Source organism: Gilbertella persicaria, assembly GCF_025201335.1.
Source record: "Gilbertella persicaria strain CBS 190.32 chromosome Unknown B0P05scaffold_12, whole genome shotgun sequence".
Classification (NCBI taxonomy): Eukaryota; Fungi; Mucoromycota; class Mucoromycetes; order Mucorales; family Choanephoraceae; genus Gilbertella; species Gilbertella persicaria.
The window spans coordinates 173,252-190,041 of NW_026251973.1; the positions used below are offsets into that span (position 1 = coordinate 173,252).

Below are 16,790 nucleotides of genomic sequence, written 5' to 3' on the forward strand. Positions count from 1 at the left end.
AGAAGGAGAAGAAAGGGGGGTGATCTAGCACAAGAGATAAATAATATTGCTTGTTATGGATTACTGGCTCTTTTTTATGTAATGCAGGAGCTTCTTTATCGTTCTTTCTTCTTTTTCATATGTCAAAAAAAAAAGAAATAGAGAGAGAGAGAGAGAGAGACAGGTTTTTAATAACATTCCTAGATTTTTATTAATATGGATCATTACGCTTCTGTTTACATTTCTTATAAACTGTAAATGTCTAGACGGCTTTCTCTATGTATATATATATATATATGTGTCTGTGTGTGTTCATGTCCCGATACAAACTCATTGGCTTAAGAACATATCTGTATGAAAAAGGAAAAAAAAATTTTCTTGCCTTGTGCAAATCAGATTTTCTCTTCTTTTCTCTTGTTTTCTATACATTATGTCTAGTATCACTGAAGAATTAAAGGCAAAGGCAGAAGAGATAAAGAACGAAGCAAACACTTTTTTCAAAGGTATTATTCTATATAAATAAGAAGCGTGTTCCTGACACTTGACAGAAAAACGCTTTCCCGCCGCTATTGAAAAATATACAGAAGCTATCGAAATAAACCCTCACGTAGCTTCTTATTATACCAACCGTGCTTTCTGTCACCTCAAATTAGAAAATTATGGTTATGCTATTGCGTAAGTAAAAAAAAAAAAAGATACTTTTTTTTTCTAGTACACAACAATGTAACATTTTATTAGTGATGCTAACAAGGCACTTGAAGTGGACTCCACTTTTACAAAGGTAACAAGGAAATAGAAAAGGCAGGTAATTAATAGCTTACAGGCCAATTATCGACGTGCTTCTGCTAATATGGCACTTGGTAACTTTAAAGAAGCATTAAAAGATTTTCGAATTGTCACGAAACGAGCTCCTGCTGATAAAGATGCTAAAGCCAAATTTGATGAATGTGCCAAAATTGTCAGAAGAATTGAATTTGAAAGAGCTATTGAGGTAATAGGCAGAGAGACATATACCATTTGGTGATTAATATGATCCATGGTAGCATAATGATCAAAAGCGTAGTGTAGCTGAGAATCTAGACCTTGATTCCATAGTTGTTGATGAAAAGTATGACGGACCTCGGATAAACGAAGAAACAAAGATGATTGATCTTGCATTTGTGGAAGCGATGATTGAACACTTTAAGCAACAGAAAAAGATTCATAAAAAATACGCTTTTATGGTATGGAATACACTGATGAATAATAACACGTATCACTTACTCGGTGTTATTAGATTGTACTGGCAGTCCGCAAATATATGTATGAAGCACCTTCATTGATTGATGTCAAAATCCCTGAGAACGGTAAATTAACTGTTTGTGGTGATGTGCATGGTCAATTCTATGACTTTATCAACATTTTCAACACCAATGGTTATCCTTCAGAAAACCATGCCTATTTATTCAATGGCGATTTTGTTGACCGTGGTTCTTTCTCTGTGGAAGTCATTTTGACCTTGTTTGCATACAAATGGCTTTATCCTGATCGTCTGTTTTTGGCCCGTGGTAACCATGAAACAGACAACATGAACAAGGTTTATGGTTTTGAAGGAGAAGTAAAGGCCAAGTTTAGTGAAATGATGTTCAACTTGTTCTCAGAGACATTCAATGCTTTGCCTTTGGCTCATGTTGTTCAAAACAAGATCTTTGTTACGCACGGTGGTTTGTTCTCCCGTGATAATGTCACTTTGGATGAAATCAGAAAGATTGATCGTATTGGACAAGGGCAACCTGGTAGTGAAGGTTTAATGTGTGAATTGTTATGGTCTGATCCTCAGCCAGAGAATGGTAGATCACCCAGTAAGCGTGGTGTGGGTATTCAATTTGGTCCTGATGTGACAAAGAACTTTTTGGAGACCAATGATTTGGATATGGTTATTCGTAGTCATGAAGTGAAAGCACAAGGTTATGTGATTGAACACGACGGTAAATGTGTTACTGTGTTCTCTGCACCTAATTACTGTGATACTGTTGGTAATAAGGGTGCCCTTATTAATTTTACACCCGATTTAAAGAAAGAATACATTACTTTTGATGCAGTTGTAAGTGTATAAATTTAGAATGCGATTCAGTTACTCACTCCTTTGATAGCCTCATCCAACTGTGAAGCCAATGCAGTATGCCAGTCAATTTAGTGGATTATTAGGCATGTAGAAAAATGTATAAAAAGAAAAAAACCATCATCTAGACCATCATTAAACATTTCATTCATTTTCAACTTGTTTATTAATAAATAACTTCCATATCAACAGTGCCAGCTTGATTAGCATCTTCTTGTATTTTCTTCTTTTTTCTATCTTCTTCTAATCTCAACATTTCTGCCTTTCTTACTGAATACCTTGTTAATAAATAGCCTAAACTTGCAATAGTAAGGCCTGCTAAAGCAACACCCGCTATAATAACGATCAGTATAAGATGATACATACATAGACTTACTTAGACCCTTCCAAATGGTTTCCCATCGAACAGCTTCAATTTCTGTTCGAATATCACCAAGTCGAATGGTGAACTTATTATTGATTTCTTGAATCTTGAGTTCCATTTCCTTTTGTCCTTCTCGAGTCTCATTCTTTCGGTTGTTCATGTCCATTTGAATTTCATTTTTCATGTCAGCTACACCTTCATTCAGACTTTGTTCTAATGCATCCACTTCCCTTGTAAGTACAGATAATTCGGTTTGAAGCATTTGCATATCGTTTTTTCGCATCACTTGTATCTCTGTTCTTAATTCTGATAATGCTGCCTTAAACAGATACGATTCATTTTCGAGATCAGAAGTGAGTAACAATTGTTGTCGAACAGAAGCAGTACATTCTCTTAAGCGAAATTTGATTCCCTTCATGATCACCTCTGCTTGTGGTCGAGTAAATCCTTGACTTTCGAGATAAGTAAGTAATTTATAGGTATCAAAATGATGGCTTCTTCTAAAACTGTTTGGATTTTTGTCTCTCGACATGGTATCTTCTGCCACTGCGTCCAAAGTAGGTGATATACTACTTGTATTCATCGTACTTTTGTTTTTGGCCTCGTCAAGCATATCAATTGGCCTTGTGGGCTGAGGAGGTGGAAAAGGTCGTGATGAGTCACTGAATGCAGTTCTTCTGAGTGATGGGCATCGTAATAAAGCTCTTGATCGACCAAGTCGAGTTAGATGAAAGGACATGATGAGAAAGAAAGAAAAAAAAAAGACGAGTTTATTTTATCCGGAAACTCCCCCGGATAACGAATTTTATTCTTGAGGGTATTTGCTTGTTCTTAGTTCATATAGACTGTCAGCAGAAACAGTGCTCAGATTAGATTCAGTTCGATGAAGATTAGCTTTCGCGGCACTTGTATGTTGAATATGGAAAGAAGAGATAGAAGTTGCATCCTCCTCGCTTGAATACAAAGTATCTTGTGGAACATATTCCCCGTCAGAAATTAATAGATCGTCTTGTTCTTGGTCTAATTGAATTGCTCTTGTTGGTTTGTTCTTGACAATAGTGTCTACAATCCAGAATTGAATGATGTTCATTAAAAGAGGGAAACTATAGAATGTATGAGTCATAACACATAGTCAAACGCTATACATACATTAGCATGACAAACAGGACTTGGAGTCGATAATTGCCCATGGTCCAAGAGAGTACCCATTTACCGAAATTTTCTAGCCAGGGACAGATTGCAAACAAGATCAAAACGACTACTTTCATCGTCACTAATGCTAGCACATAGACACCCAGCTGCTTTGCCCATACTTGTAATTGATTCACAAGGGGCGGTTCTCCATAAACACCGCTTTGAAATCCAGGAAGTCGATAAAACTCTGTTATAAACTTAACGCTGGACAAGACACTCCAAATAATCAATACACCAAATGTTGTGTCTATAAAAATATTGAGAAAATACCTCAAAAAAAACAAGCCAAGATCAGAAAATTAAATGTCTTGTGTTTCTTGGCTTACCATACACAAGGATTGGATTGAGGCTCGCCTTCTAGACTCTTGCCAAAGATATGTGAAGCTAATACATTCAGTGTGTGCACAACGCCACCGCCTATTAGCTGTTTGCTGACATCGAAGGACCTATGTAATTATTGTGAATACCGAGAAGCTTTTCTTTCTTGCTTTTACCAAATCAAGAGTGGCCGTTGTGGTGATTCCCTTTGTCGTTTAATATAAAGTGTAGAAAAGGCCAGGCCAGCCAACATAAGTTGAACAAATATAGCAAAGGAGTCAAGCAGCTTACAGCCTGCTTCGCTATCAGCATCATTAGGTACCATATATGTATATATATTTACAAGGAAGAAATGTGTGAATTCTGAAACAGCCAAAAAAAAAAAAAAAGAGACTCAATTCTTTTGTGATACAGTATTCCTTTCTTTTTTTTTTCAATAGCATGAAAGGCTTCTGTATCAGACTAAAATAATACTTGCAACCATACAAGAGTGTTTTATATGAGAACCATTGGATTTAAAAAAGAGGAAACACGGTTTTATCTAACAGGAAAAACCATAGCGCTTTTGGGTATCGAAATATCAAAGCCATATTTTGAAAGCTGTAAAACGACTAGATAGCCACTCACACTGCCTTTTTGGACAGTATTCCTTCCACTACCATTACCAAACCAAATAGTGACTATCTCGTATGAACAAAGCTGTAGCTGTAAATGTTTCATAAAGGGAGAAAGAATGCAATGAACTAGTTCTTTTCAGCTATAAGCTGTCATCGATTTTATTAAATAGTGCAAAGGATATTATGCCTCTTGAAATGAACGTACCTTTTCTATCAAAAAGCGCGTAACCAATGAAAGCATAAAGCCTTTTGGTACATACAAAAGCACTCTAAATACCTATAAACCATGTTTACTAACATCCATGGCACCTTTCGAGTCGACTTGTGCCAAAAAAAAAAAAGAGACTTGGAAAAAATGGCCAAAATGACCTCTAGATTGAAGGGTACTACTCATGAAAATCATCATTTTGACAACTCTTGATGTTCTTTTTGATGTTACAAGACGAAAAATAAAGCTATTGACAAGCTTAAATACTCAAGATGTGCGCCAGAAGCTGTAGTTTTTGATCAAAGTGTTTGTTTACTAACTATACTATAAACGAAAAACCTTATGGACATTTTAGTGTATTCCCTCAAGATTCTTGCAGCATATTTGTTATTCTCTCTACATCAAAAAATTCAGAAAGAAAAGTTCAACAGCTTTTATTGATGCATCAAAGCCATAAAACTGCGTTTTTATGCAGCTCTAAGCAAAGCCTTGATTTTTTTTTAAATGGCAAACCTTGATTTTTGATGCGGCTGGATGACAAATTGGGAGTTGCTTCCATTTTCAAACTCCGTCACTAGCTACTTTATTTCTTTAATGGCGAACACTTTGTCCATTCCAAAAAGAAGCATAAATGTATAGATTTTGACATTATAGCTGCTGTTAGTTCTTTTAGTATCTCTATTCTTCTCATTCTATTACGCGAAGTTCTTTTTTTACGCAAATAAATCATTTTTCTTTAAAAGCATTTGATAAATTACAGCTTTCTTTGTGTTATAAAATGATCTGTTGATTTTGAGAAAGTATTCTTCACAAAATGACTACACTTTCTTGCTCTCCTTTAAAGAATTGCATACTCATACAAAAGTGGTTGCTTTTTGGAGTAGATGGGAGAGGGTGGGGGAGTTCTCTAACCATCCCTTCTCTATTTAATACTCTGCGAATTTCGGTTTGAACATGTCTAGTAGAGGGTAGTGTATAAGAAAACCGTAGAAAAATGCAGTCGCTAAAGGTCTGTGGTAGCTTTTACTTCATCATATTTTTAACTCCGGACGCGTCTAAACCAACTTGTCTAAATTATCCGCTTTCATCATCTGAAGAAGACATTGCTTTAAAGAATATCAAACAGACATTCGGTCGAACACCAGCCTATACAGGATTATACGAGCCAGAAGATGATGGACTGACTCGATCACCTGTGCTGGGTACTACTGTGCCCAAGAATAACCTACCTAGAATAAACAGAAGAATATTGACAAAGAAACAAAAACAATCAAATATTTCAGGATTTGACTGTGATAATGCCCTGAATTCTATCACAAGTTTCTTAAAAAGATAAACAATAAAGATAGGCAAAAATCCATTCTTTATTTATTAAAAAGGTTCTAATGTTTTATTTTGTACAATTGTTTTAATCACTTTCTTCGTCCATATCTTCTTCATCTTCACCAACATCTTCTCCTTGTAATGGCTCATCATCGTCCATATCATCATCTTCTTCATGATCATCAATTGTAGTCACAGGCTTCTTTTCTTCTGAAGGAGTTAAACCAGCAAGCGATTGATGACGGAAAGATTGACGCACACCAGCATTAGAAGACATGTCCCAAACATGCATTTTACCATTTGAACCAGCAATAGCAAGTTGGAAAGGGGAATCAGGACAGAATTGAGTAGAAAAGATTCTACCAAGTTCGAAATTACGGCTAGTGACCATACTAGGCTTGTTATCTACAGTACTCCAGATTTTGATGATCTTGTCTGTACTACCAGTAGCAATGCATCCGGGAATAAGAGGGTTGATATCAAAAGCACTAACAGCTTCATCGTGTGCTTGAATTGTAAAGAGGGCCTTACCACCCTTACCGTTTTCTGCTTGACGGACATCGTAGTATTGAATCATACCGTTTTCCAGAGCAACAAAGAAGTTGGAGGGATTATGAGGATCCCAGCGAATGGATTCAACATCACTACCAAGATCCCAACGAGTGACTTGAGCAGGAGAGCGAGCATCAAGAACACAGACAGACTTGTCATAAGAACCTGTCAAGAACACAGTGGCTTCAGTAGGATGCCATGCGACAGACTGAACCTTGTCTTTGTGATGGCTATAAGATTGAACACACTTGGAAGTTGTCAAATCCCATAATTTGACAGTACCATCTGCTGAAGAAGACAATAAAAAGTTTCTATGATTCTTATTCCAAGACAAGCACATAATAGCATCTACATGGTATTGATCATTGACCTTTTTGGATCTCTTTTTGGACTTGTCTGTGTGGCCAAGGATGGTCTCGGGGAACATAACATCGACTGTGTCAAGATCCCAGATTTCGATATCAGGTTCAAATGTACCGATAGCAACATAATTGCCAGATGTGTTGGCATCCACCTTGCCAGTGGCTGAGTGGAAATCTAACCATTCAAGACAAAGAGGGAAAGAAGGAAGCATGATATCATGGTGAACATAAATGTTTTCTTGATCCTCTTCATAAACATGTACTTCCAATTGAGAGATGTCATCTTCAGTCTTTGCTGCCAACAGCATATTATCGGTAGGAAGAACTTCAAGTTCTTTCTTTTCTTCTTCTTCGTCTACATTGTGTTTCAAGGTAACATAAGGATCTTGTTCGTCGTCTTCATAAAAGGCCAAATCCTTGATGTTTGAAAAGATGCCAACCTCTAATATAATCCCATTTAGATGCCTTTTCTTTTGATGTATGCAACTTACTCTTGTTGGAAGCTTCGACTTCATTATCATAATTATCCAAGTTGTATTGAGCCATTTCATCTTCTTCTTTCTTTTCCTCGGTGCTCTTTTGAGTAGAACTATAAACACCTTGTTTAGCCCAACAAAAAAAAAAAAATAAAATAAAATAAAATAAAATAAAATAAATAAAGAAAACAGTCCTTACTCGACAGTCATAGCTTCAGCAGCCTTTAATTCTTCCTTAGCGTCTTCAAGTTGTTCAGCAGCCAACTTGCTGATTCTGGCATACTCCTCGTCATTGAGATCGTACTTTTTAGGGTGTTGAGCAGCAGCACCTTTGCGAATCCACTGAATAGCCGAGATCATGATTGAAAATAGATATAAAAAAAAACTAGATTCAATTTTTTTTTAAATTCTTGAAAAAAAAAGCAGTACCCCTATGTGACTTAAAGTTCCTGATCCAAAATTCAAAAAGTGTATTTCCTTCGTTATTAAGGATGAGAGAATAGACATTTGGATAGAGAAAGACATCATTGTATCATAGATGAAAATATGGATAAGTCAATTTTTAAAAGAGAGAGAGATAGAGGGGGGGGGGGAAGAGAAAACAGCAAGAGAATCAAGCAAAATATATGTCGAAAACCTATCTTACCTTGAATAGAGTGAATTAGTTATAGCAAGCCAAAAGATACTATTATGAAAAAAAGTTAATTTCGATTGATAAGGAAATGGTGTGTCATTGAGATGACACAGCTCTTCTGAAGCTCTTGATCCTTTTGTATATTGAAGTCATTGATATTTCTGTACTCTACAGCTTAGTTGCTTATTTGTGTAGTTTCCAAAAGTACACTTATTCGTAATTTTGAATTTCTGTGTTATGAATAGCATGCACACATACAAAATGGTCTGTCTTCGGATATTGAAAATCGAAGCAAATCCAAATCTTCTTGCCGCATAAAGACGCAATTATGTAGCCTTAGTGCAGTGACAAAAGTTGCCTTTCGATGTAAGAAATGCACTAAAATTACTCCTGAAATTCTGATATAGCTCTTGTCTTTCCCTTTCTCAATACCCAACCGATATCCAGATTACATTTAGTAAAAATCAGTCAATTTTTGATCATATGACTCAATAACATAAGTGTCGCAATGGTTTCCGTCAGGGAATTCTTTTTTAAAGTAGCTTATTGTATTTTTATTAATATGGGCTGACATGTTACAAGTTGAAAGATGCGAAAGAACAGTGCAAATGTATTGTATACCTCGGTGGTTTTTTAACTAATCGTTAAACACCGGACGCACCCAAATTATACGGCACCTTCAGATGATGAATCTTCAGCATTCTTTATTGGCTGTATCTTCTTTTTCTTTTTTGGTGGGTTTCGTTGTCGGGTAGCATTGACGCGTGGTGGTTCGAAATCATCATCAAGACTGATTTGCGTAGGCTGTAAAGGTGTTTGTGTTTCCAACACATCCTCTTCACTATGAATTTCTATGGGGTAATTGTTTTTCTTTCTTGATTCCAGTTGAATTTGTACTTTGGGTTCAGGTGGTTTTTGCATTTTGGATTTAGCTGGTTTCTGTACTTCTTTAGCTGGTTTCTGTACTTGCTGTTTAGCTGGTTTCTGTACTTCTTTAGCTGATTTCTGTACTTCTTTAGCTGGTTTTTGTACTTGTTTAGATGGCGATTTATCCATAGGCAGTTTAAAAATATCTACTTGCTGTTCGCTCATAGAAGGTTCTGATGTCTCCTCTTGTTGTCGACTCATAGAGGGTTCTGACATCTCCTGCTGTTGTCTACTCACAGAGGGTTCTGATATGGGTTGTTCAGTCATTGAATCTTCTACAGTTGGCGATGAAGAAGATTGTTGTGGTATTGGGTATTTATCGATCACTTTGATTGCATCTGTTGTTTCATCTGGCTCACTCAAATCCTGTTTCTTGGGTCGTCCTGGGCGTCGTTTAGGGTTGTCTACTTTTGCTCTTTTTCTTCTTACACCCTCTGTTTTCTTTCTTTTGTGTTGATCTTTGGTGGGTTCTATGTCAAACTCTTCTTGATCACTTTCTTGCATGACTCGCTTCTTTCTTGGCTTGGACTTTTTGAATTCAGCATTCAATTCCTTCTCTTGCTTTAATTGTGCCTTGAGTTGCTTAATGGCCATCTAACACATCATTAGTGAGTGGTATAGATAGGAATTATTTACATTTAATGCATGTATTTCATCTTCATGAGGCATACCAGCTTGTTCCATCATTTGCTTATACTTTGATTTGACCTGATTGACCTTTTGCTTACTTTGTTCTATCACAGCTGCGAATTCTTGTTCAAACTTCTCGACCAAATCTTGTTCGATTTCTTCTCTTATGTCTTCCTTCAGTTCAATCAAGGTCTTGTTGTATTCTTGATTGTTCTGCTTTTGCTGTTCCAATTCAAGTTTGGTCTCTTCATATTTTTGTTTGTATTCTTGTTCGCTCAAGACATGTTTTTCAATCTCAGCTTCAGCTTCTTTTTGCATCTGTTCCCATTCTTTCTGCATTTGCTCCCATTCTTGTTGCATCAACATGGCTTTTTCCTTGTATTTTGTTTTGATTTCCTTGATTTTAGTATTGCCCATATCAATGGCTTCATGGTATGCATTTTCAAGTTGCTGTCTTTCTTGTTCAAACACTTGTCTGTCCACACCCTGTGTCTGTGCCTGTTCTAACTGTGCTGTCTTGGCTGCTAATTCAGACTGTAGACTGGCAAGCTGTTCATCATGATTCTGTTGAAGGAGGATTCTATCCCGTTGTACAAACTGTAAGTCATGTTCTAATTGTTCCATCTGGTTTCGTAAAAGAGCCACTTGGGCTCTTTCGTTCGTCAATTTGACCTTGAGTTCATGTTCTATGATGGAAGGACGATGCTTGAGTTCATCCATGGCTACTTGTAAATACGTGACATGCGCTTGTTCAATCAAGAGTAACTCTTTTAAGCGTGTGTTCTATTGTTATTAGATCCATGACATTGATCTATCAAGTACCTTTTCTTTAGCCTCTGTTAGTTTCTTATTGTCCCTTGCTCGAATAGGCTTTTCATTTCTCAAGATGCATAAGGGGACTTGACTTAGTTGTTGAGTGAGATTCAGTAGGAAGACAACATCTTGCATGATCTTTTTAGGCACAGAATCCTAGGAGAGACTGTATGAATAACACTTTATACGATAGACATAGATACGCACATTGAGATAGGTAAATAGAGTCAATTTTTCTTGTCCTGCTAATGTCTTTGCCAACAAATAGGTCAATACATAGTTTTTGGTATCTAAATGTGAATTGTTGGGATTCATGATAGTGTGTGTCATATTGACTATAGGAGCATGTTAATGAAAGGACAATATCTATCTTACGCACCAAAATGAGTGAATGAATCATGCAGTAAATAAGCATTGCTTTTATCATAGTCTATTGTTCTTGGTCTTAATAAATCAAACAATTGTAGATAGCCTTGTGTCATTTGCTTTGAATCTGTCAGTCGAATGCTTAATACAAATGGTATTTTTGATCCATCTTTGACTATTTTCCATATAGCATCGACATCTTCTACTTTTCTCATATAATGGTCTAGTCCACTACCTTGACTTAATATCACTTCATCTACAAAAGCATATCAATCTCTATCAACTTGACTCGTCTTTACTTACTCGCCACAACTTTATTTCTCCTTAGATCAAAGCAATAGACATCTCTCATACCAATACAGGCATATTCAATCTTGAATTGATGTTCTGATTGATCTAGTTTTTGTCGTAATAGTTCAAGTGTCAATTGAAGGTCGTGTTTACGTTGTTCATATAGACTCTCTGCATCTCTAGATAGACAGTATTTATCAATTTGTATAGACATAGGTTTGCTTACTTACCCTTGACTCATCATAATAGCAGAAGCAGAATAGCCTATACAGTAGATCAATATGGACAATAAAACCAATATATATATATAACATACCTGCTAAAGCATAATCAATCAAGTTTTCACGCTCTTTTGTTGATTGCTTATCTAGTTCAATACATTTATCCACTTTCCATTCTTCTCTATAGTCTAAATAAGTGTCAATGTTGTCTATATGATGTGCTTACTCTTTATCGCCCACTAAAAGAATACACATTAGATCTTGAGAGATGAACATATAACATACCTAGCAATGTCAGTTTTACTTTATTGTCTTCTGGCTTGGCAAATATCTTGTAGTTTCTTAGTTGTTCTTCAGATTCTGTAATAGAGGATACGAGAGAAACTACCGTGTCTACTTTGGTCTTATTCATGGAGTGAAAAGAAACTCAAAAACTTTTTTGCAGTGAAAAAAAAAAAAAAAAAAAAAAAAGTTTAAATATCCGCTACAGGATTTGGGATCAATTTGTTATTGCTCATGTATACATGTTTATCTTATATGAATTATATTCAAGACAAAAGACCATTTTCTACTACCTTTTTATCTTTCTTTTTCTGTTTTTTTGTTTGTTTTAGACTTCATGTTGAGATTCGGAATGATGATGCTTAATCTGATAGAATCAACTGATTTCAAGAAACATCGCTTTCTAGAGTTATATTTTGTCACTCTACGGACTTTATTATAAGCTACATAGTAAAAGAGAGAAAGAAAGAAACGCGTCTATGGCTAAAAGACAAAGATTGGAAACGATGTTGAGAGGTACCTGAGTAAACTTCCTCATTTAGTCTCGGACACATCTTTCAAAGGATTGATATCGACGTCATCCTTTGCTGGGGAATCATCTACACAAAAAGAAAAAAAAAATCTTGAAGAGTGTGTGTACTACCTATTTTTTTTTCACTCCCTACTCTTTTGAATCATGTCAACACTTGGACGTACACTCAAGAACTTTATGAAGATTGGACCTTCAAATTACATTAAGCAAATGGACACCATTGGTGATACTAAATGGGGTCGTCTTGTTGGTACTGATGTTAATGGCAACAAGTATTTCGAAAACAAAGATGAAATTTCCGGTAAGGCCATTCCATGACCACCACAAAATGAGCTCACCACACACTAGGTCGTGAACGTTGGGTTGAATTTGCTAGTAAGCAAAATGACGGTGCTGATATTACTCCTGAATGGTAAGTATAGCAATGTACAATGGCATAGACTGAAACGAGAGATATTATAAAAGGCACATGTGGTTAGCTCGTATTGTTCAAGAACCTCCTACTGAAATGAACATTCAGCCTCAAAAGTGGTGGGGTGAACCTACTCCCAACTATTCTGGTACTCTCAAGAGCTTCAAGACTTACAACACCACCACTCCCAAGTTAGATGCCTGGAAGCCTGTTGTTAAAGCTAGAGAATAAACTGGGATTAATAAAAAGAGAAACCGAGATTGCTATATGTTTTTGAAAGTTCAATATGCTGTTCTCCTTGTCAAAATGATGGAAGGCATCCTATGCCACTTAAGCCATTGGAATTTTTATTGAGTGGGAAGAGACTGACTGTTCAGCATGAAAAGCAAATTTTGTTGATGTTAAATACATGATTAACAGTGTTCCTAAATCGGAAACATACAGGAGCCCAGTCTTCTTTGGCTTTTGATAAATTAAAGAAAGAAAGAAGAACGCTCTCATTCAATATGAGTGATTTAATGGCCTGTTTCTCGATTGTACCAGATAATACAGTTGTTTGAGACTACCATTCAGTATACTTTTACGCAGAACATAATGCTAGAGCTAACATATATCATAGGACAAATAACTCTATTTCACCTCCCACTACTTCAAAAAAGTGATTTTATTTCATTCCATAATACACATAGTAGTTTGTGAAATACATTTCATCACTTGAATAATGAATTCAGACTGATAATATCTTGGTGTGCTTTTAAAAAGACTTTACTTTGTTCAATATCTATAGCCTTTACAGAACAACAAGTTTTGATCTAAATGGATCCAATATGAAAATAGAAATACGAGTAATCAAAAGTAAGTCTTTTTATACAGACATTGCTTACTTTGCTTTTGAAATTATGCATCTTCACTGTTACACAGTTCATCCTACTCACTCAATTGACTGCTGTTTTTTGTTTTTTTTTCAAGCAGTAATTTTATCGCTATTGAATTTTTATTTATTTATTTTTTTCTTTCTTGTCACCTAATGTCAACGCCTGCAAAACAAGAAATCGTCTCTTTATATAGATCCTATATGCGCATTGTCAATGAATGGCCAGTAGATAAAGTTAGACCTACAAGGGGTATGAAACAAGTCTTGGAAAAAAGAGTGGAAGAAGCATTCAGAGCTCCTTCTGTTGAATTTATGAATCTCGAAAAAGCCCATCAAGAATTAAAAGCACTCGAAAGTTTATTAGACAATACATTTAAAGAGAAGGTAAGTTCATGTTTATATACATAGATGCTTATACTATGTTCTATATAGTATCCTATTTCAGATAAAATATTGACACCAGCAAGCAATCCTAATTATTATTCGAAATTGATGTCATCCCTGGAAGCAAGCAAGGATAGTCAAAAGAGCACTTTGGCCAAGCTATTTGGAAAATAATAAAGAGTGCTATTGTTTAAAACTAGTGATGTAGTGAATGATATCTCGTTTTAGATGCTTTCTCGTTGGCACAGGTGTCTTATTCCAGAATTCTTGTAGTTTAGATGGATCTGTCAAATGTCCCTATATTCATAAGAATTAATTGTTTAGCATCTCTCTATGTATTTACTTACCTTGAGCATATCTAATGTCTTTGTCTTACAGAGCAAAAATAACAAGGCAGATCTTAAGAGATGTAAACCACAATCAAATGTGTTTTCTTGAACAGGAATAGGTCGAATGAGTACTTTAATAGGTGGAATTCTGGTATGTGTCTCTTCAAAGTATTTCTTCCTCAAAAAATCCTTGATTAAAGAAGGTGCTGTATGTGAAGCAGTACATTTGTTGAGTGAATCCATGATGGTAATGTATTGTCTATTTCTGTCAGTCATCACTATGTCTAATTAACTTACTTTTTTTTGCCTGGATTGACCACTGCCATAAGATACCAATGATGACTATATGTTTGTTATTGATTTGAATAGTACAGTAATGAACTTACTTTTCACATATTGGAATCAGCCATAATTTCTTTGTGAATACATCTTTGTATTGGATCCATGTCTTGATAGCATGATAACAATCTTCTCCTGCTCTGTTTAGTTATATAAGCAAATAGAACAATACGAATTCAACATTACTCTTCTACTTGTTTTAGTCGACTATAAAAGAAACTGTTTGAAATATAGACTTCAGTATCCATGTCATATTTATCCAGGTACATGTGTAATACAAAATCAATCACTATATCATTCAGCCATCGACGTGGCTTCAAGTACTTCATGTCACTTATGCTTATGGATATACTGGATCCAGGAATAACAAACATACTTACTCAAGTTAATAAATAGATAAAATATATACGTTTTTGTTTCTTTTTACCTCTTTGTGTTTGTGTCTTCTTCACTGTCAGATAGAATCTCAATCACAGACTGATCTTGTTTTCTCTTCTTGATTACTTTGGACTATATGATTTATTCAACAACAAGACAAACAAGACAAGATCTTACCATCTTCTTTCTTGTCATGGTAAAGAGAAGAAAAAGAAAAAAATTCATAAGAAAAAAAAATATTTTATTTACACATAGATTTAAGCATTTTTCTTATTGCTAGATGCTTCACGACGAGCAGCTGCTCCTTGCAATACCTGTTGAATTGAATCTCTTGCTTGTACTTTCTTTTGACGATCTTTTTCCATCATCACACTGTCAGCCAATAAAGTATGGAAAGCATAATAAACACCAACCAACATGCTTACAAACAACAAACCTATTGTACCTTGAAATGTGATCCATTTGAATCGAATCACATAAGCAGTGAGCCATTCAAGCCATTCAATACGCTGAGGAAACATCTTGATCAAAGTATACAATAAGCCAGACTCAAGAAGATCTGCTGCCCAATTCAACAGAGGTAACCATATACCAGGACGAATAGATTCAGGTGCCTTTTGATAAGCCCAACTACAGATCACAATGACAGGAACTGTACGTGCAGTGACAAACAGCACATCATTGAACAAATAAGACAGATAGGCTTGTCTACCTTTAGCACCATAGCTGTTTAAAGCATAAAACACGTCATTAGCAGTATGAGGATTTTGATATTCAAGAATATCAAGGTTGGCTTCACCTTGAGCATCATAAGCAAAAGGATTGATGATCTCCAGAAGAGTATGAGTTGTCAAACAAGAGTAGGTCATCCACTTACCACAGAATACTTGTAGAGACGGTCAATCGTAATCTTGGCCATCACAACAGAAAACACAAGAAAACGAGCATTTAATAACGAGTTCAACAAGAACTGAGTTAGCTTAGGAAAAGGATCTAATCGAAACTTCATCATGTTGACAAGGGAAGAAGAAATAAATAAAAAAAAAAATAGAGAGGAAATTTCCCCGCCTATAAAGCGGGTAAAAGATTATTTACAATTTTTATTCTAGTTTGTAGGAAGATGCTTGTGTATTCTTGGCCTTGATGTCTTCATGTTTTTTGCTCTATCAAAGTCAGCACCTATTCACACTAGATGACACTTACTCTTTCTTCTTGCAATCGTTCGTTCTTGACCTTTAATTTCTCTTTTCTAACATCACTCTTGTTACCACCACCACCAGCAGTTAATTCAACATTGATCTGTCTTTTTTTGAAAAAAGTATGGTGAAAAGCTAATGCTTTCTAGAAACTATATGAGTAAAACAGAGAACACATAAACTGGCACTATACATTTAAGTCCTTTGAATTTTCAAATTCCATGAATGCAAACCCTTTAGGCTTGCCTGTGGCTTTATCTGTCAAAAGACGAACGGATTTAATTGTTCCTGCTGATTCAAAGTGTTTCTCGAGATCTTCTTTTGTTGTTGTGAAAGGTAAGTTACCCACAAACAGAATGTATTTATTGGCATCGCCATTAGCATTGCCTTTCTTGGCTCTCTTCTTCTTGGGACCTGTAGATCCTTCAACAGGCACTTCAATGGCTTCACCTGATTTACGCTTCTTGCTTTCAGGTTCAGGTTGAGATTCAGTGGGAGTTGGTTCATCAGTAGCTGGTACAGCCATATCATCAGTGAATTGAGCCTTCTTGGCTCTTTTCTTAAAGGCTAAAGCCTTTTGTTCTTTCTTGGTCAGTTTCTTTTCAGCCATAGGATAAAGAGAAAAAAAAAGTTTCGCACTTTTTTTTTGATCTTTTGGACAAAAAGCAAGTCACGCAATGGATGGACA

At 35.7% G+C, this 16,790-nt stretch overlaps 10 protein-coding genes across 10 annotated transcripts; 3 read left to right on the plus strand and 7 right to left on the minus strand.

Moving 5' to 3' along the window:
* The first annotated feature begins 328 nt into the window (after positions 1 to 328).
* B0P05DRAFT_534824 (Metallo-dependent phosphatase-like protein) lies at positions 329 to 2,225 on the plus strand. The gene is made up of 6 exons (XM_051577365.1): positions 329 to 482; positions 528 to 654; positions 718 to 760; positions 803 to 970; positions 1,023 to 1,202; positions 1,256 to 2,225. Exons 1-6 carry the CDS (start codon positions 410 to 412, stop codon positions 2,072 to 2,074), a joined length of 1,410 nt encoding a protein of 469 aa, XP_051436527.1. The 5' UTR covers positions 329 to 409; the 3' UTR covers positions 2,075 to 2,225.
* On the minus strand, positions 2,226 to 3,260 carry B0P05DRAFT_534827 (uncharacterized protein). Its single transcript, XM_051577366.1, has 2 exons — positions 2,457 to 3,260; positions 2,226 to 2,413 (listed from the first exon to the last, which is right to left on the minus strand). Exons 1-2 carry the CDS (start codon positions 3,181 to 3,183, stop codon positions 2,247 to 2,249), a joined length of 894 nt encoding a protein of 297 aa, XP_051436528.1. The 5' UTR covers positions 3,184 to 3,260; the 3' UTR covers positions 2,226 to 2,246.
* Positions 3,208 to 4,345, minus strand: B0P05DRAFT_534829 (vacuolar membrane protein-domain-containing protein). Its single transcript, XM_051577367.1, has 4 exons — positions 4,133 to 4,345; positions 3,965 to 4,084; positions 3,594 to 3,908; positions 3,208 to 3,547 (listed from the first exon to the last, which is right to left on the minus strand). The coding sequence occupies exons 1-4, from the start codon at positions 4,279 to 4,281 to the stop codon at positions 3,250 to 3,252; spliced, it is 882 nt and encodes a 293-aa protein (XP_051436529.1). The 5' UTR covers positions 4,282 to 4,345; the 3' UTR covers positions 3,208 to 3,249.
* Positions 4,346 to 5,775: 1,430 nt separating this feature from the next.
* B0P05DRAFT_570221 (uncharacterized protein) lies at positions 5,776 to 6,117 on the plus strand (the record flags this gene model as incomplete). The annotated part of the gene is made up of 1 exon (XM_051581296.1): positions 5,776 to 6,117. One exon carries the CDS (start codon positions 5,776 to 5,778, stop codon positions 6,115 to 6,117), a length of 342 nt encoding a protein of 113 aa, XP_051436530.1.
* Positions 6,118 to 6,189: 72 nt separating this feature from the next.
* Positions 6,190 to 7,854, minus strand: B0P05DRAFT_570222 (WD40-repeat-containing domain protein; the record flags this gene model as incomplete). Its single annotated transcript, XM_051581297.1, has 3 exons — positions 6,190 to 7,460; positions 7,510 to 7,607; positions 7,694 to 7,854. 3 exons carry the CDS (start codon positions 7,852 to 7,854, stop codon positions 6,190 to 6,192), a joined length of 1,530 nt encoding a protein of 509 aa, XP_051436531.1.
* Positions 7,855 to 8,573: 719 nt separating this feature from the next.
* Positions 8,574 to 10,868, minus strand: B0P05DRAFT_33096 (uncharacterized protein). The gene is made up of 4 exons (XM_051573553.1): positions 10,706 to 10,868; positions 10,508 to 10,654; positions 9,692 to 10,468; positions 8,574 to 9,649 (listed from the first exon to the last, which is right to left on the minus strand). The coding sequence occupies exons 1-4, from the start codon at positions 10,826 to 10,828 to the stop codon at positions 8,795 to 8,797; spliced, it is 1,902 nt and encodes a 633-aa protein (XP_051436532.1). The 5' UTR covers positions 10,829 to 10,868; the 3' UTR covers positions 8,574 to 8,794.
* Positions 10,869 to 12,302: 1,434 nt separating this feature from the next.
* B0P05DRAFT_602999 (NADH ubiquinone oxidoreductase subunit NDUFA12-domain-containing protein) lies at positions 12,303 to 14,034 on the plus strand (the record flags this gene model as incomplete). The annotated part of the gene is made up of 5 exons (XM_051583282.1): positions 12,303 to 12,491; positions 12,539 to 12,602; positions 12,656 to 12,793; positions 13,671 to 13,860; positions 13,909 to 14,034. The coding sequence occupies exons 1-5, from the start codon at positions 12,335 to 12,337 to the stop codon at positions 14,032 to 14,034; spliced, it is 675 nt and encodes a 224-aa protein (XP_051436533.1). The 5' UTR covers positions 12,303 to 12,334.
* Positions 13,584 to 15,106, minus strand: B0P05DRAFT_534843 (uncharacterized protein). Its single transcript, XM_051577368.1, has 8 exons — positions 15,084 to 15,106; positions 14,956 to 15,038; positions 14,715 to 14,879; positions 14,576 to 14,668; positions 14,487 to 14,531; positions 14,208 to 14,448; positions 13,909 to 14,157; positions 13,584 to 13,860 (listed from the first exon to the last, which is right to left on the minus strand). The coding sequence occupies exons 1-7, from the start codon at positions 15,099 to 15,101 to the stop codon at positions 14,044 to 14,046; spliced, it is 759 nt and encodes a 252-aa protein (XP_051436534.1). The 5' UTR covers positions 15,102 to 15,106; the 3' UTR covers positions 13,584 to 13,860; positions 13,909 to 14,043.
* Positions 15,107 to 15,134: 28 nt separating this feature from the next.
* B0P05DRAFT_534859 (uncharacterized protein) lies at positions 15,135 to 15,927 on the minus strand. The gene has a single exon (XM_051577369.1). The coding sequence runs from the start codon at positions 15,773 to 15,775 to the stop codon at positions 15,164 to 15,166; it is 612 nt and encodes a 203-aa protein (XP_051436535.1). The 5' UTR covers positions 15,776 to 15,927; the 3' UTR covers positions 15,135 to 15,163.
* Positions 15,928 to 15,961: 34 nt separating this feature from the next.
* Positions 15,962 to 16,779, minus strand: B0P05DRAFT_33348 (uncharacterized protein). Its single transcript, XM_051573561.1, has 3 exons — positions 16,296 to 16,779; positions 16,110 to 16,247; positions 15,962 to 16,069 (listed from the first exon to the last, which is right to left on the minus strand). The coding sequence occupies exons 1-3, from the start codon at positions 16,710 to 16,712 to the stop codon at positions 16,007 to 16,009; spliced, it is 618 nt and encodes a 205-aa protein (XP_051436536.1). The 5' UTR covers positions 16,713 to 16,779; the 3' UTR covers positions 15,962 to 16,006.
* Positions 16,780 to 16,790: the final 11 nt, after the last annotated feature.